Source organism: Phaenicophaeus curvirostris, chromosome 21 (genome assembly GCF_032191515.1).
Source record: "Phaenicophaeus curvirostris isolate KB17595 chromosome 21, BPBGC_Pcur_1.0, whole genome shotgun sequence".
NCBI lineage: Eukaryota > Metazoa > Chordata > Aves > Cuculiformes > Cuculidae > Phaenicophaeus > Phaenicophaeus curvirostris.
Window position 1 is genome coordinate 2,081,283 of NC_091412.1, and position 26,453 is coordinate 2,107,735.

General features: G+C 45.2%; 1 protein-coding gene across 6 annotated transcripts in view; it reads left to right on the forward strand.

The window, feature by feature from the left end:
* Window positions 1-26,453, forward strand: part of LOC138729592 (sphingosine-1-phosphate transporter SPNS2-like) — a 208,105-nt gene that overhangs the window by 85,497 nt on the left and 96,155 nt on the right. For all 6 annotated transcript variants that reach the window (XR_011338912.1, XR_011338911.1, XM_069873951.1 and 3 more), the window contains exon 2: window positions 6,980-7,045. Coding sequence is in view for 3 of the 6 variants with exons in the window: in XM_069873950.1 (XP_069730051.1) it covers window positions 6,980-7,045 (66 nt within the window). In the remaining 3 variants the exon portion in view is untranslated. The remainder of the gene's footprint in view (window positions 1-6,979; window positions 7,046-26,453) is intronic.

Sequence of the window (26,453 nt, forward strand, 5' to 3'; positions counted from 1 at the left end):
GGAGCCCTGTGCCAGTTCTGGAGTCCTCAGCACAAGGAGGACATGGAGCTGTTGGAGCGAGTCCAGAGGAGGCCACGGAGATGATCTGAGGGCTGGAGAACCTCCTGTATGAGGCCAGGCTGAGAGAGTTGGGGTTGTTCAGCCTGGAGAAGAGAAGGCTGTGGGGAGACCTTAGAGCAGCTTCCAGTGCTGAAAGGAGCTCCAGAAAAGCTGGGGAGGGGCTCTGGATCAGGGAGGGCAGGGAGAGGATGAGGGGAATGGTTTTCAGCTGAAAGAGGACAGATTGAGATGAGTGCTTTTTGAGAAGAGAAGAAATGTTTTTCTGTGAGGGTGGGGAGGCCCTGGCCCAGGTTGCCCAGAGCAGTGGTGGCTGCCCCATCCCTGGAGGGGTTCAAGGCCAGGTTGGATGGGGCTTGGAGCCCCTGATCCAGTGGCAGGTGTCCCACTGGATGGCAGGGAGTCAAACTGGATGGGCTTTAAGGTCTCTTCCAACCTAAACTATTCTACAATTCAGTGATTCTCTCCATTTCAAAGATGAGCCTTCCCAGACGCCTTTCTGTTTGTGCAGGTCATGGGAGGCTGTTGGTTCCTGAAGGCTCTGATCTCTGCATTCACCTGTTCTGGAGTTTTAGTTGCAGATGTTTGAGCTGATGTTTTCTGGCCTGTGAATGGTGCTGGGCACCGAGAGCCTGGCTTGTTCAGATCTTCAGCTTGACCTGCTGTGCTGGATTTCTCTCTTCACAGCCCTTCACTGTATTGCTTAGGGAAACCCTGCTGTAAACATCTCACTGGGAGTGTTGGCAGTTTCCTTTCAACACTTTCTAGGTCACAAGTTGCTAGCATGCCCATGTGAATAGAGCTTAGGAAACCCTTGTTTTGATTTGTCTAGTTGCTGGTTTTGTTTTGTTTGTTCCTTTATAATCCTTCAGCATTATTTCAAAACCAAAGGCGGTTTCACCGATGCGTTTTGTCATCGCATGCAACAGTGGAAATGCTCTTTGCAGAAGGCAAGTCAGTGTGGATGTCCTAAGGAAGCTCCTTGTTTTCTCCATGTTTTCAAGTAAGACCTCACCCCACACCTTTAGCAATACTTAAAGAGCAGCCCTGCTTCCTTTTGCATGCAAGAAAGGGATTGCTTTCCTAGCAAGCCAAAGAAAGTGGTAATGCACTTTAGAATCATAGAATGCTTTAGGTTGGAAGAGATCTTTAGAGGTCATCCCGTCTAACCCCCTGCAGAAGCAGGGATGTCTTTAACCACATCAGGTTGCTCAGAGCCCCATCCAGCCTGACCTTGAATATTTCCAGGGATGGGGCCTCCACTGCCTCCTGGGCAACCTGCACCAGAGCCTCACCAGCCTCATTGTAAAAGATTTCTTCCTTATATCCAGTCTGAATCTCCCCTCCTTTGATTCCAGATGTTCTGGTAGCAGTGGGAGCCTGTTTTGAGGTGCAAATATCAGCAGGGCTACTGCAGTGGTTTTCTACAGCTGAGTGCTTGAATAGGGTTCAAACTGTGAAGCCAGAGTTTAGTAGCTGGTAGGTGGCTGAGCTCGTTTGAAGCTGAGGGATCTGTGTGTGAGCTGCAGTCGTACCTTGGGGTTGCAGTCAAGATGTAGTCACAGAGACCTCAAAATAACTTCTCTCCACCTAATCTTTTCACATGTCTCTGAACAGACAGGTGTGTGCATCACTCCTAGGTCTCCTTAATGCAGTATTTGAAGCAGGTTGAGTGAGGCTGCAGGCACGAGGAAGAGCCTGATGGTAGGAAGGTGGCATGTGCTTTTGATGGCTACGAGGCCAGGGCTTGGCTGTCCTTGCTTCACTTGAGGGAGCTGGTCCTAGAAGAACCAGTAATCACAGCCTGGGAAGGAAAATGCCTTGATAAGGAGGAGAGGTCGGTAGTGGAGGCTAAAGAGCTATCCATGCAAACTCTTCCCTGGCTCTTCAGGAGCCAAGAGAGTGTGTGGGTCTGGTTCTCCTTGAGGCCTCCTTGAAGAGCAGTGCAAAGCCAGGACTGCTGGTTTCTTTTAAACACCATAGTTTCCCCCATTAAAAGATACCTTTAAAAATGCCTGCGCTTTTTGAGTAGCTCGGTTTGTGCTTAAAGAAGGTGTATGGGCATTTCTGATGGAACACTTGGTGAGCTGAAAACCCGTGGCTTTGTTCCTGTAGCTTTGCACTCAGTGCACAGGCAAACTCTATATTCTGCACCTGCTTTGGAAGCGGTTTGAAATCAAATCATAATGTTTTGGTTTAGTGAGTGGAAAATGGAGCTTTCCCAGGGAAGCCCTAATATCTTTCTACTTTGAAATTATGTTTTCATTGTGGCTGAGCTTGTGAACGCTGACTCCTACCATAGTGACTCTTTCTTCATATATACAGGTAGCAGTCGTTAGGTGGAGAGCCCTCGTTTCTTTTAAATACGAACGACACCCAGTGCACTCTGCACTTGGATCTGCTGTGGACTGGTTCTGGAAATGATGCTTCTCACAAAAACATCTGTAGTAAGATCATCTTCTGTTCAGGGTATCTGTTTACCCCATAAAAGATGACTTTCCAGCCTTGCAGCTTTTGTTTTGTCTGAGCTGTGGTCAGTAACACAAAGTCTGTCTAAGGAAGCAGCTTGCTTCATGCATGATCAGTGCCACCTACCTCCCTGTTTGAAGCCTGAACTGTGCACTTCCAGGAAAATTTGCCTTTCCCAAAGTATTTCCCCTAAATCAGAGATAACCTGGGCTGTTAAACATGAACCTGCATTCCCACCTCCTCAGAATCAGGTCTTTTATCTTCACTGTTTGTGAAATGGCCATTAAAGAACGGGAGGCAAGAGTCTGCTGGATCCTACACTAGATCCTAGAAACCCTCTGACACTGGAGGTGGATGAGGTCAGCCACGTTCCTCATTTACTCGACATTCCCTCCCTATCTTCCACTCCACACCCAAAGACTTCTTATCCTCCAAATTGCTCTTAAAAGTCCTCTTCATGCCCAGTGCCCACAAAAATCCGATAACTGCCTTGGTGTCTTTGTCAGGTGCTTAGACACTAGCCTGGTGGAGTAACCTAGATAGGGCTGAAGTAACCAGTCATCCCTCTGTCTGGGCTTCCCTGTAAGTCCTGTTTCTGTGCCCATCTTGATCAGTGCTTCTGGCTAGGTGCTGCCTCTATTCCATCTCATTGAGTTCCAAGCTCTACATCAGCATTGATAGTGTCTGGTTCAGCTAATAAGATACTTTGGAAGGTTGGCACCATTTTTTCTGTATGTTGGATCAGTCCTGCTGAATGTTCTTAAGAAATAATAGGTGACAGCACTAACATGTGCCATGTAATCATAAAGACATCCCAGACGGCCCTCAGCCCTGTCGAGAGGCTGTCTGGGGAAGGCTGGTGCCTGTTAGCTGCTCATGGCTATTTTGAGGTCCTCCTGGGACACAGGTATGAATTTTAATCCAGGTGGTGTGAGATACCTGGGAGCACATTTCCACAAGCAACATGATCACTGTCTGGAGCCTGGCTCCAGCTTCTTCTGCCTTCCTATCATCTAGAAGCAGAAGGGACAGTCAAAAGCCCTGTTATTTTACTGTGTTCTCCCCTGGTCTATCATTGCTTAATTGTATCCCTAAATCTTATTAAAGTTGGAGGTGAGTCATTGCTGAGGTGGAAACAGAGCTGAGCAAATTTAAGAGAGGAGGAGTTTGTTCCCATGTGAATGTGCTGAGCAGATCTCCACAGCAGAGAGAAACTCCTATCCATTCATGGATGCATTGCATCATCTGCTTGCTGCTGTCTCTAATTTACTGCTCTAAATCCCATATCAAAACACCTGTAGTCCAAAGAGAATATCAAACAGATTTGGAGTAGGGACTTCATGCCAATTAGACATGCAGATCTCTCTTAATCATCTGAGACCTTCGTCCAAGCTCACATGGGTCTTGTAATTGTGGGTTTGTATTGTCCTGTTGAACTGACTGTCCTCAGAACCCACAGCCCTCTCCCCCACCAGAATAAAGTTGTAGGCTTAACCAGCTTCAATTTGTGATCCATTATCGGTTGGTCCCAGACTGCCCACATCAAACGAAGCTCAGCAGGTCAGGAGAACTTGTAGGTACCATAATCCCAATTTTATGGAAGATAAAGCCATCAACATTCTCAAGAAAAATGGCAAAGAAGGGAGGAAATACTGAATACAACGTTTTCTTATGCTCTGGTATCATCACTTAATTTTGCTACACAGAGACGAAATATCCCAGTAACTCCCTGCAGCTGAGCCCCAGACTCAGTTTGGAGAAGCCAAATCAGAGGGATCGAAGCTCTCCTTACTTTTACAGACAAATTCCATACAAGACTTAATCTCAGCAGGTGCATCACTGGGTGGTCAGCGATCCCCATTCACCTCCTGATACACTGGCAGATGGTGGGTGGATGCCATCCTCTTGTTCAGCCCATCAGCTTGGAGCTTCTTTTATTTCAGTAATGCAGCACAAATTGAAGGTGTTCAGAGGTGGGTGAGCTAAATCAGGTTTCTAGGTTGGGTTGCAGGGGAACTGGCTTTTTGTGGAAGAGTGGTTCACCAAGGGGAGCGTGTAAGTCATCTAAACCACAGAGGGGTTTGCTGCGCCAATGCAAAACTTGATTCTGTTCATCAGGTATTGCCTGGATAATGTTTTCTCAGTTATTAATGGAGCAAATGAGGGAAGGACAGCTAAGAAATGCCAAGGCATTTTGAAAATGGAGGTAAATTCAAGAGGAAGCGTAGAAGTTCTTGTTGGGCTCACAGTAGACAGCAGTGCTCCAAAAGAAATGAAAGGCTAGGGGAATACTGTGCCAGGCTGGACGTCATCAGGCACTTAACACTTAAAAAAATTACATAATCCCAGAATAATTGAGGTTGGAAGAGACCTCTGGAGATCATCCAGTCCAAGCCCCCTGCTAAGGGGACAGGGTCAACTACAGCAGGTTGCTCAGGACCATGTCCTGTTGGGTTTTGAAGATCTTCAGGGACGGTGAATCCACAACCTCTCTGGACAACCTGTTCCAGTGTTTGACCACCCTCACAGTAAAATGTTTTTTTTCTTCTTATGTTTAAATGGAATTTCCTGGATTTCAGTCTGTGCCCTTTGCCTCTTTTCAATAGGCACCAGTGTGAAAAGCCTGGCTCTGTCTTCCTTACCTCCTCCCCTTATCAGGTATTGACACACGCAGATAAGATTCACACCCTTCCCCACCCCAGCCTTCTCTGCTGGAGGCTAAACAGTCTGATAGAGAGAGTATGGAAGCAGGGATCCTTGTAGAAGATAGAACCAATGTTACCAGGCAGATACTGGTAGTTTAGAGCCAACTGAATGCTCCTCTAAGTAAATGGAGATGTACAACTAATATGGAATAGGACAAATGTGTTTTCTTGCTTTTTCCTTCCTTCTCTGTATCATTTTTACCTTTATTACTTTTAATTTATGTCTGTTTTCTTGGCATTGTCCTGCATGTCTTCTGGGAATAGTTATCTCTGGCTCTTTTATCTCTATGTTAGTCATTTAGTGTGATACTGGCAGCCCCAAAAGCAGAGATATTTATGATGAGTGAGTTCAGGTTGCTGCTTAGTAGATTCCCGTAACCTGATGTGATGAGCAGAATCACTTTGGATAAAGCTTCAGATCAAATTTTGAACTGGAGGTGAACTTTTCAGTATAGTTGGAGAATGGTGTTTCTCATTTTTATTTTAAAAAAAGAAACTTGTATATCCTCAGTCTGGGGGAAGACAGCAGCCTAAATAAGGAAGACTCAGATATTAAGAGGGCAACTGTCTCTGTGGCAGACCCAAGAAGTCCGAAGGCGCTTTATTTAGACCATAAATGAGTGTTCAGGCCTATGGACATACATCTGACGCAACTGGCTTGGCAAACATGACCCCCAAGATGTTATAAAGGCTCTCTTGGAGGTTTCCCTGTTGGCTTGTTGGTTACAAAAGCACACGTGTTTGCGTGAACCTGACACTGCATGTCTTTATATGTTTGACACCCAAGTGATAAGTACTCTTGAATATGTAAATTCTACAGAACCTGCTCATACAATTAATGAAACAGGGGGTCAGGGAAGAGAAAACATTGGGTTTGGTTCTCTTGTAGTTGCTTTAAAGCCAACCATTTGGTCACTTGCCCTCCTTTACTAAGCTATTTTATATTTATTTTCTATGTTAGTTTTGGAAATGAGAACCCCCCAGAATTAATTAAATGTGAAAATTTCCATCACGGCTCCTATCAATGTGTCACATCTCCTCCCAACAGAGATTTGTTACGACTTGTCTTGAATTCAATCTGTCTGTCTGGTGGAACCCTCTGCAGCACCCAAGGCACAGAATCAGTTTTCCCTATATTTCTGTAAAATAACAGAAGTAAGGGATCTGGACTCTGCAGAAAATAAACAAAAAGAAAACCTTGATCTTATTTGTATAGAAACGAAAGAGCGGTTTCTCATGCATAAGGATTTCATTCCCAAACTCTCCGCATGATCTGCCTCCCTCTGGTTTCATTGTAGTAGCCCAAAATTATTGAGTGTGCCTGTCTAGAATCCTAGAATGGGTCCGGTTGGAAGGGACCTCAAAGCCCATCCAGTCCCACCCTTGCCATGGGCAGGGACACCTCCCACTGGATCAGGGGCTCCAAGCCCCATCCAACCTGGCCTTGAACCCCTCCAGGGATGGGGCAGCCACCACTGCTCTGGGCAGCCTGGGCCACGGCCTCCCCACCCTCACAGCAAAACATTTCTGCCTTATATCCAGTCTAAATCTACCCTCCATTAGTTTAAAACTGTTCCCCCTTGTCCTGTCCCTGCACTCCCTGATCAAGGGCCAAGAAGTCAATGTACAAGCGTTAGAAGTCGTGTGTCTGAACTAACATGAAGCTTTGCTGATGCTTCACAGCAGGTTGGGGCCGTCTACTGTTCAAAGGCTGAAGGCACTGAGTTTCCTCTCTCTTCTCCTTGCAGGCGTGTTGCTCGACATCCAGCAGCACTTCGGAGTCAAAGACAGTGGAGCTGGCTTGCTACAGACAGGTAAAAGAATTTGCTTTCTCACTGGGTTTTGTGACCTTCCTCTTCTCAGGAGGATGATGTCAGGTTTCTTCGGTTATGGCCTTTGGGCACATTGGCTGTGAAATACTCTCTTACTAGGAAGATGAGTGAACATGAGAGGTTTTTTGGTTTTGATTGCTGATGGGAAGGAGATAAAGGCTCAGAGTGACTTGAATGCAAAATGGGCCAAAAGGAAACAAACCTAATGATGTTATTTATGACAGATTCAAATAAGAGATGGTTCCTTCCCCTAGATCAGAAAACTCATGATAAAACAACAGCAGGATCCTGCTGTTCTCACTTCTCTTGACTTTCTGTAGGTTGGTAATAAGTGTAAAGCATGCTGCCCTCCATGTGCTCTGCAGAGAATCTGCTGAATGTACAGTAATTGGGAGCATGAAAATGTAAAACTCATCAGGACGAGTACCTGGGGATGATCACTGCATGAAAGACAGTCACTGCATTTATAGGAACTCATGGATTAACAATATCCCTGTGATTTTGGTGCTGTTAGCTTCAGACGGTCCTCTCCTTGTGTTTGTGGAAGGGTTATTGCAACTGTGATGTCTTTTTTAATGGAGCAGGCACCTGCAGCCAGAGCAGGACAGCCCCAGGACAAACCCAGCTTCTCTGGCCTCGAGTCCTGAGGAGGTTTAGAACAGCACCTTTGCCAGCAGGCTGGATCTGATAATGCTGAGGAGCAGTCTCCTGGAGTTCTGACAGCACTTTTGATCTTTATGCAGAGTTGAAAGGACTTGCCAGAGAGCAAACACAATGTTTTAAGAAGAGAAACAATCTGGTTTGGAAACTTCCTAGAGAATTATTATTTGGAGTCATAGAGTTGTGGTGCTGTGGTTGTTTTGATACTGTCATCTACGCTGGAACAGTGATATCTCTGAAAAAAAAAATAGGATTCATATAGGATTAGAAATAGTGTGCCAGAAAGATATTTTTTTCCATGCTTTTTTCCTTATGCCTGTCAGGAGCTTGTCTCTGAAATGGTAGCCAACAATAAAGTGTAAAATCATTCATTCTTTACGATCACACTAGAGGTGAGAACATTCTGGAGCTCCATCATTCAGCCTTTGATTTCAAACTCTGTGAATCACTGCAATATCTCCTTCTTTTTATGTCCTGTGGCCCCTGGCACAGCAGGATCCTCATCAGTGGGTACAGCTTCTTGGTAATGCTGCAATACAAATAATTATTAACAATTTGTCACAAGGCTTTGAAAACACTCTCCTTGAGGGACAGCAGAGTTCAGCTAAGCTGATGTGTAGCCCATGTCCAGAACAGAAGTCCTGAGCCTTAAAAGTGTCACTGATTATAAGCAGCATCAATCAATTATGCCCAAAGTGGCACTGGTTGTCTGTCAGGCTCCTTTCTACAGCAATTATTTGTATTTATTTATTGTACTCGGAGGAACAGGTCCTAAATGTGTCATTAGACACAAAGTACCTTCAAGAAAATATTCTGGTGGAAAATGACACTTGCCAAAGCAGATATTTGATCTTCATTCCCCTCGGTGGATGAAATCCTTCTGCAGATGATTTACTGACAGCAAGTAAGAGCTAAGCCCCAGCAGGGCATTGCATTTGTTAATTGCAAGAAATATTATTTATTTCTCTAGCAAATCATAGCATCCTAGAATAGTTTAGGTTGGGAGGGACGTTAAAGCCCATCCAGTCCCACCTCCTGCCATGGGCAGTGACACCTCCCACTGGATCAGGGGCTCCAAGCCCCATCCAACCTGGCCTTGAACCCCTCCAGGGATGGGGCAGCCACCACTGCTCTGGGCAACCTGGGCCAGGGCCTCCCCACCCTGATTGTGAAGAAATTCCTCCTTATGTCTAGTCTAAATCTGCCCCTCTCCAGTTTACACCCATTGCCCCTCATCCTATCACTCCAAGCTTTTGTAATCAGCCCCTCCCCAGCTTTCTTGTAGCCCTTTCAAACACACAGGGCATCTGGAAAGGTTGAGATATTGCAAGATGGCTATTGAGCGTTTTTTTTAAGAAAAGCAACGTTTTCTCTTGATTTCTTTGCTGATCTGAGAGCTGAGGGCTTGACTTTGCCCCTGCAATGTTGAGAATGCATTAATCACAGTGCTGTCCCAGGAAACGAGCGCTCACAAAATAATACATTATCTCATGTAAGTTAAGGGCAGGGGCACCTCACTGAAAACTTATCAAGTGTATTACTTCAGCTTAAGAAGTTCTGTATTAGGCCCATGGCCTGTGTGCCCTTAAACCTAGTGAAATAAAAGCTGCCAGCCTAAACCACCATAAACACTGCTTTTAATCTTTTGCCTGTTCTCTAAGCCTCATCCCTCTGGATAGGAATGGTTGGACTTGATGATCCGGTGGGTCTCTTCCAACCTGGTGATTCTATGATTGCAAATTGGGCAATAGTAGAGTTGGGACCAGGACTGATGTCTCCCAGACTTCTGCCTTAACCTTGAACAGCTCCTTTGCAAACAGAGAGACAGAAGCATCATTTAATTCCCAAGAGATGATCCTGCTAACTAATTGAGTGATGTGAGACGAAAGACTGCTCATCCTGAATATGTCCTCTGAATAAAGAGTGGATTAGTCCTCAGGTTATTAATCCTGCATCTAAATGAGTCCTAAATTAATTTACAACATTAATGAGGGGGAGTGAAATGTACTATTTGCTGGCAGTTCGTATCACTCATCAAACAGGCTTTAAAAAGTAAAGAAAATCCTTTTAACTGAGAAACAAGGCTGCACACAGTTTTAGGAAGAGATAGTACTGAAAACTCAAACAGCAAGGGGAAAAGAAATCCACCAAGGAGGATGTATGACCCTGCATTCATACCGTAACCCAGTCTTTGCAGGCACAGCCAGGCTCATAGCACTCTCACTCCAAATATTCAAAAGCCAGTTCATGCACCCTCAGCTTCTGCTGCTCTCTGGAAAGCAAAGGTGACCGGTTTCTTAGGAATTGCAAAGACGGAATTTTTTTGTGTTCTTTTATATTAATTCCAAGATACAAGCTGCTCTTTGCCTAAGAGATGTAGTAAAAACTGGGTAGAGGGGTACTGTAACTCCTGTACCGAAGCATCACAGGGATGCTGCAGCCTCATCCGTAATGGAAATGACCAGAAGGCGGTAGACTCTGTACAAGGATCCTGTGACAGCAGAGGACACGCTGACAGATGGATCGCGGTACCATGCTAGAGTAGCAGGCATATAACTATGTTGATTCCAGAGCCTCCGCTATCTCTTGATGAAGCCATAATAAAGTGCTACATGTGCAGTTATATAAATACTAGTTAAGTTCACTTAATTGTCTGACAGGTCTGCATCCAAGCTCTCCTCTGCTTTTTGTATCTCACTGGTGCTTTTCCCAGCTGGAGAAAGGATAATCCTGGCTGATCTCGAAAGGTTATAGAGCATCTTCTTTTCTACTTGAGTTGTACAGCTGCAGTCAGTCAATCCTTTATAAGCCAAACGGTAAAAAAAGCCTTTCCTGTGTGTGGGGCTGAGTAGGAGCAGCAGTTTGGACTCACCAAAACTACAGACCGTGAAAAACACAAAGACTGAGAGGATGGACAACAGGATTTATAGAATAGCTTCAGAATAGTGTTATCCTTCCAGATATACTTAGACCACAGGAGCAGTGCCCAGTGCTGCACTCTGGGTTTCCCTAGATTTGTTCCTCTTTCTTCAATTTTTGTGCTTTATTGCTCTGTCTGCTTTCCTTGCCCTTGAATTTATTTTGCTGTTATGTCTCTTGCCGGTGTCTATTTAGCACATCAGAGCTCTAACAATAATAGTACCTGGCTCTCGATATAATTTATCTTCTGTAGGTTTCAGGATGGTTTTATATAGGAAGGAATAATGAGGCTTGCCTTTTTCTACAGCTGGGAAAACCAAGGAAGCCAGATGGGAGAAATGACCTCCCCAAAGTCACACAGCGGGTCGGAGGCAGAGCCGGAATGAGAACTGTAGTCCAGTTCCTGAAGGCACAGCATTCAGCTGGGTTAATGCTGAGACCCAGAGACTTAGTCCTTGCGAATGGGCACCTTAATCTTCTAGCCAGCCAGAATGCTTCGTAGTTGCTTTTCTAGATTTATGATGGCAAATATTTAGAGCGCTGAGCCCTACCCAGCGCAGGGCATGCCACTGTTGTCTTCCCTTCCCCCAGCCATGCTAAGCATTCTTAAATCCAGGTTACTACCTTGGCAATCTGGGCCTCTGAATGCCAAGACAAGGTGGAGAGGGAGGTTCTCTAAGTTATATCAACAATAAGCAAAACCTTTTTCCCCGTTCCCCCCTCTATACTTGATTTTGTGTCATTTTTTTCATGGTCTCAGGTTGCACCACGGGAGGTTTAGATTGGATATCAGGAAAAAAATTCTTTACTGAAAGAGCGGTGAAGCACTGGCAGAGGCTGCCCAGGGCAGTGGTGGAGTCTCCTTCCTTGGAGGGGATCAAAAACCATGTAGACATGGCAATCTGGGACATGGTTTAGTAGGCATGAGGGTGTTGGGCTGATGGTTGGACTGGATGATCTTAGAGGTCTTTTCCAACCTTAATGATTCTATGATTCTGAACTTTTCCAGTCTTCTGCTACACACCACTTATTAAACAGTTTGTACAGGTCAGCTTCAATTTAAGCAATAAAGATACAAAGCAGAGCTCTGTGCATCGATTAGTGGTGTGACAAGGGTCAGCCTTTTACTTATCAAGGTAAAGTGAGATAGTGCAGAACCTGATTGTTGCCCGTGTAAGACCATTACAAGTTCCGCTGGTCCTTTATTCCTGTGTGTCTGATACGCCAAGAAGTCCTGGCAGGCGGAGGCTCTGATTTATGACAGCGGTTAAGCCGATTTGGAAATCCCTCTGCACTCAAGAGTGAAGGCGTTTTCTCGAATCGGTGAGCAGGTTATAGGATAACATTTATGTGCCCTAGCTCAGTCCCTCTTACACCAAAGCATAAAAATTCCGTTTACAGTGTGCTCTCTCACTGGACAGCCCTAGATTGCAAAGTAAATAATCTTTGGTGGGGGAGAAGGGGCAGGGAAGGAAGAGGAAGATGTCCTTGCCTCCTGCTGATAGGAGGTCAATGCTCGAGCCTGTGTTGCACTTTGTCATTTTATTGTTTCTTGTCAACAAGAGGCTACGAGAACAGGAAACACTCCAGACTGCTTGTCTTCATTAATATCTTGATTTTATGATACTGCATGGCCACTAACACAACATAACAAATCATTTTCCCATCCCATCTCCCTGTTTTGCAGAAGGAGGGTTTGTCCTAACTATTCCCCTTTCAGCCAGGGCAGGTATCGGGGGTGGTTGCTGCAAGAGGACCTTGCACTTGTGCTGCCTGAGGCACGTCTGTTCCGTAAGTAGGTATTGGCCTGGTTTCCCATAAGCTGTAGTTCAAGCACCTCTTACCGAAGTTGTGTTCACTTTTGTCATTTATTATAACGAGGAGGGGAGAGATTTCCCATAGGTTTAAGAGACGTAGTTACCATTCCACCCAAAGTCCTAACAGGTTTTAACATAGCCTGTCCATCCCCCCGGGTGTGCGCTCCTCAGAATTCATAGAATCAAGAGAATGGTTTGGTTTGGAAGGGAACTTAAAGATCATCTAATTCCAAGCCCCTCCCATGGGCAGGGACACCTCCCATGGATCAGGGGCTCCAAGCCCCATCCAGCCTGGCCTTGAACACCTCCAGGAATGAGGCAGCCACAACTTCCCTGGGTAACCTATTCCAGTGCTTCAGCACCTTCAGCATGAAGAAATTCCTCCTCATGTCTAGTCTAAATCTGCCCCTCTCCAGTTTAAACCCATTGCCCCTCGTCCTATCACTCCAAACCTTTGTAGAAGGTACATACAGTTGGTACCAATACCTATTTAGCCCAATTTAAAGGTAAGGTTTAGCTCAGAGGGAAAGAATTTTTGCCTTGACATTAAGGGAAGTTGGATCAGGGTCTCCATGAACTGGGAGTGAGAAAACAGAACTTTTAGAGTACATTTTATATATTTAATGTGCTTCATCCCAGGGGAGCCATAAGTGCTCTGTTGTAGAAGATTTATTTTAAGGTTGCTTTGCTTTTGTCTTTCCTCCCACCTGAAGAACTCTCATTTTCTTAGAGCACAAACCTATGGTCCTGCAGGGCAACACACTGTGTTGCGCCAAATGTGAGCAGCTATATTCACACAGGGCTCTGAGATCAGGTAATAAAGAGGTCAGGCTTGGTCTGTGCCCACTGGGAGATTTCCAAGTTAATATTGTACAGTTGGAAGCATTGCTGTTGGAGGAGGTGTTTGCTTTGAGAGAGAGATCATTTGGATAAACCAAATGCTCATGACAGAGCGCGAAGGAGCTCTGAAGGTACCATCTCACTATGAAGCAAGAGCATTGCTGGTAGTTGATGTAATACTGCAGGTGTTTGGTAGGCTCTGGAAGTACCAGGGAGTTTCTGTAGAGGGAATGTTAGGGCCCTAGACTGGTCCATGTGATCTGAGGCTGAGAGAGTTGGGGTTGTTCAGTCTGGAGAAGAGAAGGCTGTGGGGAGACTCTAGAGCAGCTTCCAGTGCTGAAAGGGACTCCAGGAAAGCTGGGGAGGGGCTCTGGATCACGGAGGGCAGGGAGAGGAGCAGGGGAAGCAGTTTTGACCTACAAGAGGGGAGACTGAGAGAAGATCTTAGGGAGAAATGTTTTTCTGTGAGGGTGGGGAGGCCCTGGCCCAGGTTGCCCAGAGCAGTGGTGGCTGCCCCATCCCTGGAGGGGTTCAAGGCCAGGTTGGATGGGGCTTGGAGCCCCTGATGCAGTGGGAGGTGTCTCTGCCCATGGCAGGGGTGGGATTGGCTGGGCTTTGAGGTCCCTTCCAACCCAAACCATTCTATGATTCTCTGATTTTGCTTCTCTGACATCCCATCTTGAGTTCAAGATGGCTTTTCCCCCAAACTGGTGCTTCTCAGACCCTTTGGGCTGTGTACCAGACCACTCTGCTACCTTACCATCAAATTTTATAGTGATTTACCATCAGACCATTATAAAAGTCACATTTCTGTGTGGCTGGCTGCAAAGGACTTGCTGTTACCTTGTGGTTCACAATTTTGGGAGCCATAGCCTTTAACCAAGCTGCTGAAATGGGTTGGCTTGTCCAGGCAGAAGCAACTGCATTTCAGTGAGGCTGCAGTGGTTCCCACGTATGGACCCACACTCACCTGAGTAGGAGTGACTCATTTGTAGACACATATACCTGGCTTTGAAAATGAATTCCAAGCCATTAATTACATAAAAAGGGAGCATTCCTTGCGGTATTCGGTTGTGTTACCAGCCTGCAGAACTAGATTCCAATTTGCACAAGTAAGTCTGAATTGCATGAATGATGTATTGTTGCACCAACTCAAAAGAAATCTCCCAGTGCACTCCCCTTACCCCAGTATGCGCACATATGCCTGGATTTTTTCTGTATGATGATGCAACATTATAGAGCAAAGGCTGATTTTCTGCTTAGATTATGCACAGAACCTGGTTTTGGAGGGGAAATATGGACCACGGTCCATTACCAGCTCAATGTTAGTTCTCACAAAAAATGTAAATGCACATAGACATTTTGGGCTGAAAATTCTTCAGTTGTTGTCAACTTTCCGTCAAATGACTGAGTGTGGATTAGGTTTTTAACTGTCAAATTTCAGATGAAACCCAAACAGTTGTTTGATGGGATGAAGAGGAGGAGGAGGGGGTTGCACACATCCTTGTGTTCTTTGCTGGAAGCAGGGAAATGCTTTGGGTTTCAGTGGGGAAGATGTTTCCAGGGGAAGTTCAGTTCTAACCTCTTTTATTCCCCTACTCAGTTATACATCAGGTTATTCTTAATTAAACATTTGGACCATTTTAACCATTTCCTCCTTCCAGCCTTTTCATCCACTGATGTTTACAGAAGCAAGATTTATTGTATGTATTCTCCTGCATCGTTCTCGCTCTTTGTAGATGAGCTGAATTGGAGACACAACTCTAATGTCTTCTCTTGGGGGACAGTAGTGTTGAAGCGAGAATATTAATAGGAATATGCCTTTCTTGCAAAAAGTTGCCTTAAAGAACTAAGAAGTTAAAATAACTTGCTTACTTGGAGCTACACTGATTGGAAAGGGATGGTTGCAATAAATAGGAATGGTTGGACTCGATAATCCGGTGGGTCTCTTCCAACCTGGTTATTCTATGATTCTATGAAATTACTGTCGGGGTAGACTTGGCAGCAAATTAGAGAGGCAGTACATGTAAAACAGTATGAGCTTTGATTTCTGGTGGCACTGGCCAAGGTTCTCTCTCCTCTGGGTCTTTCATGTAACTGTCGCTTTCATTTTCCCTTGCTTCTCTCTCCATCATCCGAGTGTAGAGGCAAGACAATCATCCACTCTGCGATGAAACCCTTCAAACTGACCTTGTGAAGAGGTTTGGCCAAGTGAAATCTTCCGGATAGCATTTGTCTGACTAGTATTTTCCTTGGGAGGGGTAGGTTTACTTTGTTTTGTTTTCCTTCAAAGATGTTTGAAATATGCTCAGAATTCTTTGGTTTCAATTCTGCCTTATTCACAGTTACTGGTTTTATCCTTGCCTCTACCCACCCTGGGATGCGAGTGGTCTTGGTCACCACACGGATGCTGTTGGGCTCTGTGCTTGGATATTCAGCATCTTGTGGTTTTGTCCATCCTACCCAGCAATATAAATAACAAGAAAAGTGCCTGAGTGCCCTTGGCCACGCCTTTTGAGCACTAGAAATCATGGACAAAGCCTGACAAAGAAAGGTGCTATTTCATTCGAGCCTTTATGACTAGAATGAGTCAGGTAAGAAAGATGGGTTGGTTAAAGAATAACTTTGCCACCAAAAAAAGAAATGTAAGGGGTTTTTTTTTTGCTTACTGTGGAATGTGCAGAATGTTTTCGAGATCCATGTGTTGTTAAACTGAGTTGCATTCAATTTTGAGTGTATGGGCTGTTTCTAAAAGCAGCTTTCATTTTACAGGTATAGTTTAAGAGTTATAAATGCTTAACTTACTAATTGTGCCTGCAAATCAAAGTAGTCATGGCACAAATTGCACCAGCAGAAATGCTTCTGAGGTAAATTGCAAGCTCAAAATCAGCAATTGAGTTGAGAAACCTTTAAAAACCTGATACTAATAATAGATATTAGTTCAGAAGAGCTGATGTAAATAGTTATAATGGTGAGATCCATGCGAGTGTTTGACAAGATAAATCCACCTCCTTCATCAATCTTCTTGAAGGTAAAATTGCAGAACAGGAAGATGAAAATGTCTCATAATTTTTGCTAGTTTAGTCCTGTCATCACCCGTCTCTTCTGGTTTTGATAGCTTCCACCATCCAAATGCTGCCCATGTGATGCCCCCAAGGAGGGGTTCACAGGAGCCCTACTGGAATGTGTAAATCTGAGGTGCTGCTGAGCACTCACCATGCTAAAACCATCACCAGCCAAGTGGTTGCTTTTCCTCAGTCACCTGGGTCTAGAAGGAGGATCTATCTCTAAGGCTTGTCTTTTTTCTGTCCTTTAAAATATGATGGGATCTTCTTATAAAGAAACTCACTTCTTCAGGATGTCTCGTTCCTCCAGTATCTGTTGCGATCCATCAAAACACCTGTTACGCTGAATGTTCTTGAGGTTTATTGTTGACAAAGTAACAGTCAAGGGACAGAGGTTTTAGACGCAGATACAACCAGGAGTGGGATCCAGCAGATTGGTGCCGTGCTCTGCCTCCAGTGCCGTCTCCTTGGGGTTCACGAGGGACGTTCTGGTTTGGGGATGTGATGTGAAGCAGAGTACTGCCTGCTTTAGAAACCCAACCTTCCAGTTTCCTCACGAGACCAGTGAGACCAGGTCCAGAAATGTGTATTTAACCTGCTGATGGTTGAGGTTGTTATGCTCTGCTGTGGTTTGGGTCTGTGTGGTACCCTGACTCCATCCACGGGCATCACCAGCCAAGAGGCGCAGGTGGTTTCAGTTCTTCTTAACCCATCCAGAGCCTTCAGTTATGTCCAGCTTTCTTGCTAACGTAGCCATCGTGCTGTGTGCTAACTGCTTTGAAAACCCATGGATGTCATACCATGGCAAATTATTAGCAAGTATGATATAAAATGGCTCATATTTTGGAAGGACGGTGACAAGACAAGGACAAAATATTAGATGAAAATATCACTTGGAAAAAATGGGGAGAGAGAAGAGATTTTCCTGAATAGCAAGTTGTCCAAAGTAACCCTTGTTCTCACTATGGATGTTTAATGGCAGCAGGGATAATAATACAGGATATTATACAATGGATGTTGAATTTTCACTAAAAGCTCCCTGGTGAGATATTCCTACCAGCTGCTAATGTTATACCTCTTAATGACTTGGACAATACAATATATGACACACTGAGCTGAGAAAATGCTTGCATTGCTTATAAAAGACAAGTAAGTTTTTCTTGCTTGTTCTTATTGAACCTTATTGAATCCTTATGGATTCGTAGTCCAGAAACTAGACTCTCTTATCCAATCGCAGGCAGATAAACTGCTGGTAACACCATGAGAAGTTTTCCCCTAAGGTTCAGTTTTCAGCTGTATGGGACTGCTAATCATAGAATCATGGATTGGTTTTGGTTGGAAGGGAACTCAAAGCCCATCCAGTCCCACCCCCTGCCATGGGCAGGGACACCTCCCACTGGATCAGGGGCTCCAAGCCCCATCCAACCTGGCCTTGAACCCCTCCAGGGATGGGGCAGCCCCCACTGCTCTGGGCAGCCTGGGCCAGGGCCTCCCCACCCTCACAGCAAAACGTTTCTGCCTAAGATCTCATCTCAATCTCCCCTCTTGCAGCTCAAAACCGTTCCCCCTCATCCTCTCCCTACCTTCCCTAAATAACAGCCCCTCCCCAGCTTTCCTGGAGTCCCTTTCAGCCCTGGAAGCTGCTCTAAGGTCTCCCTGGAGCCTTCTCTTCTTCAGGCTGAACAGCTCCGATTCTCTCTAATAACAAAGCTGGCTTCTCAGGAGGTTTACGTTGCCGTGGTCTTTAGGGAAGGGAATGGAACAGACACTGAACGCAATCTGATTTTTAGATGGGCCACTGGTCAGTCATCAGTCTCACCTTCTGTATATTTAGTCCTGAATGAAATGGGCTTTTCAAATACGTTAACGATGCCTGGATTCATCAGATATTGTCTTTCCTCTTTTCCATTAAGGTAATTGATGATGCCTGAAGGCATTGCATTTGCAAACCTTGCACATTGCCGTATGTTGTGTTCCATAGCGCTCATTCTACCTGAAAGGTACTCATCAGAAGAATTAAAATGAGGGATTATTTAATACAGGATCTGGTTCTGCCCCATGGCTATTGAAACTTTGTTATCCCTGGAATCTTTTGCAGAGGATGTGTTCGTTTATCCACAGATGCAAGTTTATTTGCAAAGCTCATTCCCGGAGCAGCACCTCAGCTCGGTATTAAAGTATTTCTGCGAGTCAGGGATGACACTGGAAACTCATGAGGGTGATCATCTTAAAAATAACAACTCTAAGACAGACAGAGACCTGATTCATCCTCCAGTGTAGTTATGATCCTTTTCCTTTTACAAACCACGGCAAATTAAACACTGGGATAAGTCAGTATTTCAACAATTTCCTTAAAAGACTTTATCCCTTTTTGAAGACCACCCTGAAACACTTGCTCTTTGACTGAATTGCCATTTATAACAGGAAGAGGCAAGAGCATTTCTAAATTCTGCCAGCAAAATTGAATCAACAAACAATTTCTGTTGAATAGCACTAGCCACTTAGACTTGTGAGAGCAACTTCTTACATGTTCTGTGATCCCTCTTCATTGTAGGATGAGACTGCTTGTCATTGTAAGTGTTTATTTGTGGCCTGCTGTTTGCTCAGCTCTCTTCTCCTACAACTCAATACGTGATTGCGAATAGCGGTCGGTAGTGATGGTTCTTTGTGTTTAATTTGCGGTATAAAAGCCGGTTGAAACGTTGCTGGAATTTGAAGAAGTAGATGGACACACATGTGGCTGTGCACCCTGGCAGAGTTGTGTGGGTGCTGCTGGGCATCGTGTAGAATTCAATATGAAGTAAGAGGTGTTTACAAACCCCGTCCTGTGCTCAGATCACTGGCTCCTCCTGAGTGATGGTGAAACCTCTCTAAAGTGTGCTGGACACACAAAACCTTGGGAGTTGAAGGTGTTCTGGGTGTGAAATGATGTTCCTAATGCCTCTGGCTCACTTGTGCATCTTGTTAGGATGATGGGGTTTGGTGGATGCCTGGAAAGCCCATCTCTGGAAATTTAGATGCCCATCCCTACAAGGTGGAGTGACTTGATGTACTTGAACAGTAAGGGAAAGTAGCACTAGAGGGACTCTGGAACGAGTCCAGAGAAGAGCAACAAAGCTGGTGAAAGGGCTGGAGAACAGGCCTTATGAGGAATGGCTGAGAGAGCTGGGGTTGTTTAGCCTGGAGAAGAGGAGGCTGAGGGGAGACCTCATTGCTCTCTACAACTACCTGAAAGGTGGTTGTAGAGAGGAGGGTGCTGGCCTCTTCTCCCAAGTGACAGGGGACAGGACGAGAGGGAATGGCCTCAAGTTCTGCCAGGGGAGGTTCAGGCTGGACGTTAGGAAAAAATTCTTTACAGAAAGGGTCATTGGGCACTGGCAGAGGCTGCCCAGGGAGGGGGTTGATTCACCTTCCCTGGAGGTGTTTAAGGCACGGGTGGATGAGGTGCTGAGGGATATGGTTTAGTGTTTGATAGGAATGGTTGGACTCGATGATCCGGTGGGTCTCTTCCAACCTGGTTATTCTGTGATTCTGTGATTCTGTGACTAGAGCTTGTCTTCTGCCAAAGGTAAATAGCATAATAGGGTAGTTTGGGTTGGAAGGGATCTCAAAGCCCATCCAGTTCCTACCCCCTTGCCATGCGCAGGGACACCTCCCACTGGATCAGGGGCTCCAAGCCCCATCCAACCTGGCCTTGAATCCCTCCAGGGATGGGGCAGCCACCCCTGCTCTGGGCAACCTGGGCCAGGGCCTCCTCACCCGGACTCCTCCCTTCTCCTCACTGTGCTGCTCATCAGCCCAGGTGAGTGGATCAGTGTTTTCTTTCCTGGCCTTTGCATCTACCGGTGAATTGTTTGTGTCTGTGACTGTGCAAGGGTGATGACTGGGGTGATAAATAGGAATCAGTTCAGGGTACAGGGTAAGTGAGAGCACCACCAGTTCCTTTCTTGCCTTTTAGAGACTTCGTGACTCATAATGAAACTAGACAGCACTTTACCACTCTTGGCCAATGTGTCTGGTCCAGTGCCCCTGCTTGGACTCCCATTCTGTCTGCACACGAACACCCTTTGCTTCCTTTTTATAGGATTATTTTTACAATATCCTGTATTATTATTTTGCTCGTTCTTAAAATTAAGGAGGGGTGCTGTAAAAGCCCATAAAGTAATGAGCGTATTGAAAAGATGGGGTGTGGGGATTTCTTCTGGTTTCCTCATAACGCAGAAACAATCAGGGCAGCTCACTTTGCTGGAAACTGTTCAAAAGCTTATCAGTAAATAGTTACCTTGTGGAAATGAATGCCACAAGGGTTGTTGTCGTGGTCAGATTTTAAAAGACCAGATCTTTATGTGAATAACACATTAAAGTGCTTGGGAGGGCTTAGGGCAGCCTCTGAGTAATTCAGCTGTCTGGGTAGGAATTCTGTGTACTTTCCTCGGAAGGATCTGATTGCTGTCACTGTCCCAGACAGGATGCAAGACAACATGGTCTTCTGATCTGTTGCCATTGTTCTCCTGTTCTTATGAAGTGGTCTCCTGCGGTTACATGAAAGATCTTTTCTTGGGGGACCTGTTATTATTTATAACCTGCCAATGCCTCAGGCAGAAACACGGACACTGCTGTTAAGAAGAAACTGAGATTCCATCGGGAGAGGCTTCTCTCTCTTCTATGTTGCTGCTTTGGATTGAAACCCAGCCAGCACTACGGAAATTTCTGCTGTAAAATTAGTGTGGGTTTGGTCCAGCTCCTGACGGGTGGCAGCTTATACAGCAAGAACCGTCACTGCGTGAAACACTCTTTTAAAAATTTTACAGGCAACTGAGAAAAAAAAGTGGGCAAATGAGCAGGACAAAATACTGTAATTCCCTCGGTGAGCAGCGAGCGGCTTTTTAGAAATAAGGGTTTGGTGGGCAGCGTTTCGAAATTTATGTGCTTCCTCCACAAATAAGTGGGAGCCTTTCTATATCAAGCATTCGGGTCCCCAGGACTGGGGAATTTGGGAGGGAAAACTTTCAAGAAAATGAAAAGATGCCAGGCTGCTGGATTAGCATCAAACTAAAGCAATTACTCACAACTGCGTTTACATCCATATTTTCTGTGGATTTTAGCATTTTTCCAATCCACGGTGACTTCTGTTCCTGGTGCTGCCTGCATCTTAGAGCAAGTGAGTAAAAATCAAATATCTCACATGTCCTCTTGTAGTTCGTGTGATGAGAGGCAATATATTTTAATCCCTTAAAATCAGTTTAATCTGACAAATGTTTGCCTTCCTCCGGAGGACACGAGGCAGGCAGCAGAAGCCCAGGGTGTCAGTCTGCACAGAAGTTTAGAAGGAGCTGAACTGACCACTTTGAAGAAGGTTGGCTATAATACAGAGAGAAAAATCGTCGGTTTTTCCCTTCGGATTGATAATTTTCTTAGTTATTGAGGTTTTATTGATTTTAAAAGATGCTGTTTTGTTGATCTTCTGAAAGCATCTTGAAGATGTGTGGCTTGACCAGAAAGGTAACAATTTTTCTGCCAAGCCCTGACACACTTTTATTTGCACCTGGATGAACATTGTGAATACAAGTCCTTGTCCTTCCCAGTCCTGGCACTGGAGCTCAGCTCCTGCTCTTTGGCAGTGACACCGAAGCAGGATCTGGAGGTCTCTCATTGAGCTCAAAGCCTTCCCTGTCCTTTGCCCTGTGTTTGCATGCTTTCCCTCACCCTGCAGTGGAGCTGTAATCTTTTCCTGATGTCCAACCTAAACCTCCCCTGGTGGAGCGTGAGGCCATTCCCTCTCGTCCTGTCCCCTGTCACTGGGGAGAAGAGCCCAGCTCCCTCCTCTCCACAACCTCCTTTCAGGGAGTTGTAGAGAGCAATGAGGTCTCCCCTCAGCCTCCTCTTCTCCAGGCTAAACACCCCCAGCTCTCTCAGCCGCTCCTCTTGTTCTCCAGACCCCTCACCAGCTTTGTTGCTTTTCTCTGGACTCCTCCAGAGCCTCAAAAAGAAGCTCTTGGCTCCACCCTAAAAAGAAGGAGAAGCACATCCTATCCTGATGTTTTTCTTAGGAAGCTGCTGCTATCAGAAAATTACATGTAGCAAAGAATGTATTAGTAGAACACCATACTCTTAGAGAGTCTCCTCTCTCCTCTCTGTTCTCTACTGCTGCAGGATGTAGGTTTTGAGATTATTTTCTCTTTGAGACAGAACAAATCCTATTGTGCAGTAGTTAATTATTTGAAATTAAAGTGTTAGTTGAGGTAGGATGCAGGATTGATGTTGCAGTTGTAAAGAAGGATGGTAAACCTCATTTTAGGATCATAGAATGGTTTGGGTTGGAAGGGAACTCAAAGCCCATCCAGTCCCACCCCTGCCATGGGCAGGGACACCTCCCACTGGATCAGGGGCTCCAAGCCCCATCCAGCCTGGCCTTGAACCCCTCCAGGGATGGGGCAGCCACCACTGCTCTGGGCAACCTGGGCCAGGGCCTCCTCTCCCTAAGATCTCATCTCAATCTCCCCTCTACTGCCTTCCCCTTCTGTTTCAAATTGGAAACAAGGAACTTTATTTCCCGTTACACCAAATACAAGTGACGTATCATTGTATTAAAAGAATAACAGATTGAAAGTATTTTATTGCCAGTTAAATCTAATTCATGGTACTCAATGCAGATTTCGGGGATCAAGGGATTTAGATTACTCTGCATTATCAGCTTTAGGCTGTTATTTCTTGGTGTGTTTAAGTGCACGCTGTGCTAGAAAAGGCTTTGTAGCCAAAGGAGCATGGAACTGTTCCTGCCCTAAGGAAACCAGTTTGTTCGTGCCTTCCTGTTTGGATTTGCCCTGCTGGACCTTGGAGAAGGGACCTGGTCAGAAAAGGCATGAGGTCAGTTTTCAGTCCTCAACAGTTGCCCTGGTTTTGCTCTCCAGGCACCACACGAGCTCTAGCACGGGCTCAAGGGGGAGGCTGACTTGCTCTTTCAAATCTCCCCTTTTTTTCCAAAGGTTACCATGAAGGTGGGTGTAGTGTGTGTCTAACATCATCACTGCGGTGGAAAAAGGAAGAGCTCGAGTAGGGGAAGGGAATAAAACAAAGATCTTTTGGGTTTATGGTTACTGAAGTGCTTTTCTCAAAACTCTTCTCTAGCCCTTAGCCATGGGTGCGGTTGCTCCTGCTGATGAGAGCTGCCCTCCTCCCTGCTGGAGGTTTGTTTGTGATTGAAGCTCTTGGATGGACTGCAAGGTTTAGGCTGGACATTAGGAAAAAATTTTTCACAGAAAGGGTCACTGGGCACTGGCAGAGGCTGCCCAGGGAGGGGGTTGGGTCACCTTCCCTGGAGGGGTTTAAGGGACAGGTGGATGAGGAGCTGAGGGACATGGTTTAGTGATTGATGGGAATGGTTGGACTCGATGATCCGGTGGGTCTCTTCCAACGTGGTGATTCTATGATTCTTTAGCAGTCCTTAAATTAGAATTCTTCCAGGATTTAGTTCTATCATGGTTTGAAATAAGATAAACCCTGAGCTCCATAGCCTACTGAGGCAAAATCTAAGTGTTTAGCTAGGTTTTGTACATGAAATACCTCCTTTAATTTGAATTTTGCAGCTGCCAATCTTTTTTGATCCCAACTGGTCAGTCTTCTAAGAGAAGAGGTGATTCAGTTTTCCCTTTTTCAGTGCTACCTGTGGTTCAAGACCTCTTCTATATCCCACATCAGCTGTTCCTTTCCCAGTATGTTTAATGTTTTGCTGTGAAAGGACCTGTTTTGTGCTTTTGACAATTCTTTTTGATGCTCTCTGTACTTCATGTTACAGGGTTGCAGTAAACTCGTAAGTACTAAAAGGTGTTTACTGGTAAAGCAGCTCTGGTCTCTGCTGCTGTTGTGGACTCATAAGCAGTTCTAGCTAAACAAAAACTCAGCTCTAATACCCACAGAATCAAGTGCGAGTCCTTCCATCAACTATGATTTGGAGTCTAAATCAAACCACGCTAAAAGCATTTTGCAGAAAAACAACTCAAAGTGGCCATAGAACAGAAGTGGCCTTGACTTATTTAATCATTCGTTTCCCAGTGGTGAGAAATGCAAAAGCAGGGTTTAAATAGTGGCAGAAAAGCTAATTTTCTGGGTTCTGCTGCTAATTGTCAGCAATCTCATGCTCTCTTGGGGAATAATTTGTGTGCCTTTTGTATGGCACTGCCATGGAAAGCAAACTCTGCCACAGCCACCTATTCCTGCCCCTCTTTTTGGCCGCCACAAAGCAGATTGAGGAACTGACCCAGATGTGAAGATGATTACTTTTTCAGTTGACAGGGAGGGGTGGTGTCTGCTCCTCCTCAAATGTTCCCATGGGTAAATTTTAATCCCCTAATCAAATATGCTGTGTAGCCACAAAAGACATTCTGCTAGCAAATACATTATTTATTTATAGGAAGAATTTCTTCAGCGAAAGGGTTCTCAGGCGCTGCATGGCCTTCCCAGGGAAGTGGTGGAGTCAACATCCTTGAAGGGATTTAGAAGATGGGTAGATGAGGTGCTCAGGGATCTGGTTTAGTAGTGAGCAGATACAATTGGACTTGATCTCAAAGGTCTTTTACAGCCAAACAATTCTGATTCATTGCAGAAGATGTTCATGGGGGCTGAGAGAGTTGGGGTTGTTCAGCCTGGAGAAGAGAAGGCTCTGAGGAGACCTTAAAGCAACCTTCCAGTACCTGAAGGGGCTACAAGAAAGCTGGGGAGGGACTGTTCACAAAGGCTTGAAGTGATAGGATGAGGGGAAATGGGTATGAACTGGAGAGGGGCAGAGTTAGACTAGATGTAAGGAGGAATTTGTTCATAATGAGGGTGGGGAGGCCCTGGCCCAGGTTTCCCAGGGAAGATGTGGCTGCCCCATCCCTGGAGGGGTTCAAGGCCAGGTTGGATGGGGCTTGGAGCCCCTGATCCAGTGGGAGTTATCCCTGCTCATGGCAGGGGTGGGACTGGCTGGGCTTTAAAGTCCCTTCCAACCCAAATTATTCTATGACTCTATGTTCGGGTTGCTTAAATTCCTGTAAAACAATGGTAATGCAATCACTGTAATTCCCAAAGTGAAAAGCAGAATGTGGGTTTGAGTGTTTCCTCTTTGCTTTTTAAAATTATGTTTTCTGTGTACAGGTGTTCAAAATCTAATCTTGTAGCGAGTTAGCTCTTGCTCTGAGTAAATTTACTGGTCATCCAGAGAAGCTGAACAGCGCAGTAAAATGCCAGCTTTTCTACTGTACACTTACATAAAAAATTCTGAAGTTCAGCTTGACAGAACTGGACCTCAGTGGATGTGGAAAATGGTTGTGAAATAATAACTGTGAATAACCTACTTAATTGCTTTAGCAATAAGCAAGATATGAACAGCTGAATCTTTAAGTGTATCTTCAATTGACATAATATTGGAAGTTAATTAAAAAAAATGAAAAAACAGAGTGCTGATTTAGATCTTGGCTTTTAATTCAAAGACATTTTTCCTTGCCTTTACAGTGCAGATTGCCTGAATCAGGAAACCAAGACTGATTGCAAACTTTGAGACATAATAGAAATATGTGCCCAGAGCAGTGGGAGGTGTCCCTGCCCATGGCAGGGGTTGAGACTGGATGGACTTTGAGGTCCCTTCCAACCCAGACCATTCTGTGATTTGTGAGGTCTAAGTGAGAGGAGCATCATTACAGGTTTCTGGGTACTGCTGGAATGCTATGGAACATAGAAGTGAGGACCAGAGAGTGGTTGGTTTGTAGAGACATACTGGGTTAGGTCTATAGAAGGCGGGCTGGAGACATTGTTCATCTTTCCTTTAAGTTTATGTGGGAGGCAGTGTGTGTTACAGCAGGGTTGATGTTCTCTGCAGTGCATTGTACCTGATCATAGAGTCATAGAACAGTTTAGGTTGGAAGGGACCTTAAAGGCCATACAGTTCTAACCCCACTGCCATGGGCATGGACACCTCCCACTGGATCAGAGGCTCTGTTGGACCCTAGTGCTGCTCTGTGGGCCTCACGTGTAAGGGTTGTTTCCTTTTTTCCCTTCATTTTTGTTAGAGTTATTACTTGTAGCTGCTGCCTAGGCTTTTGGGACTGCAGAATA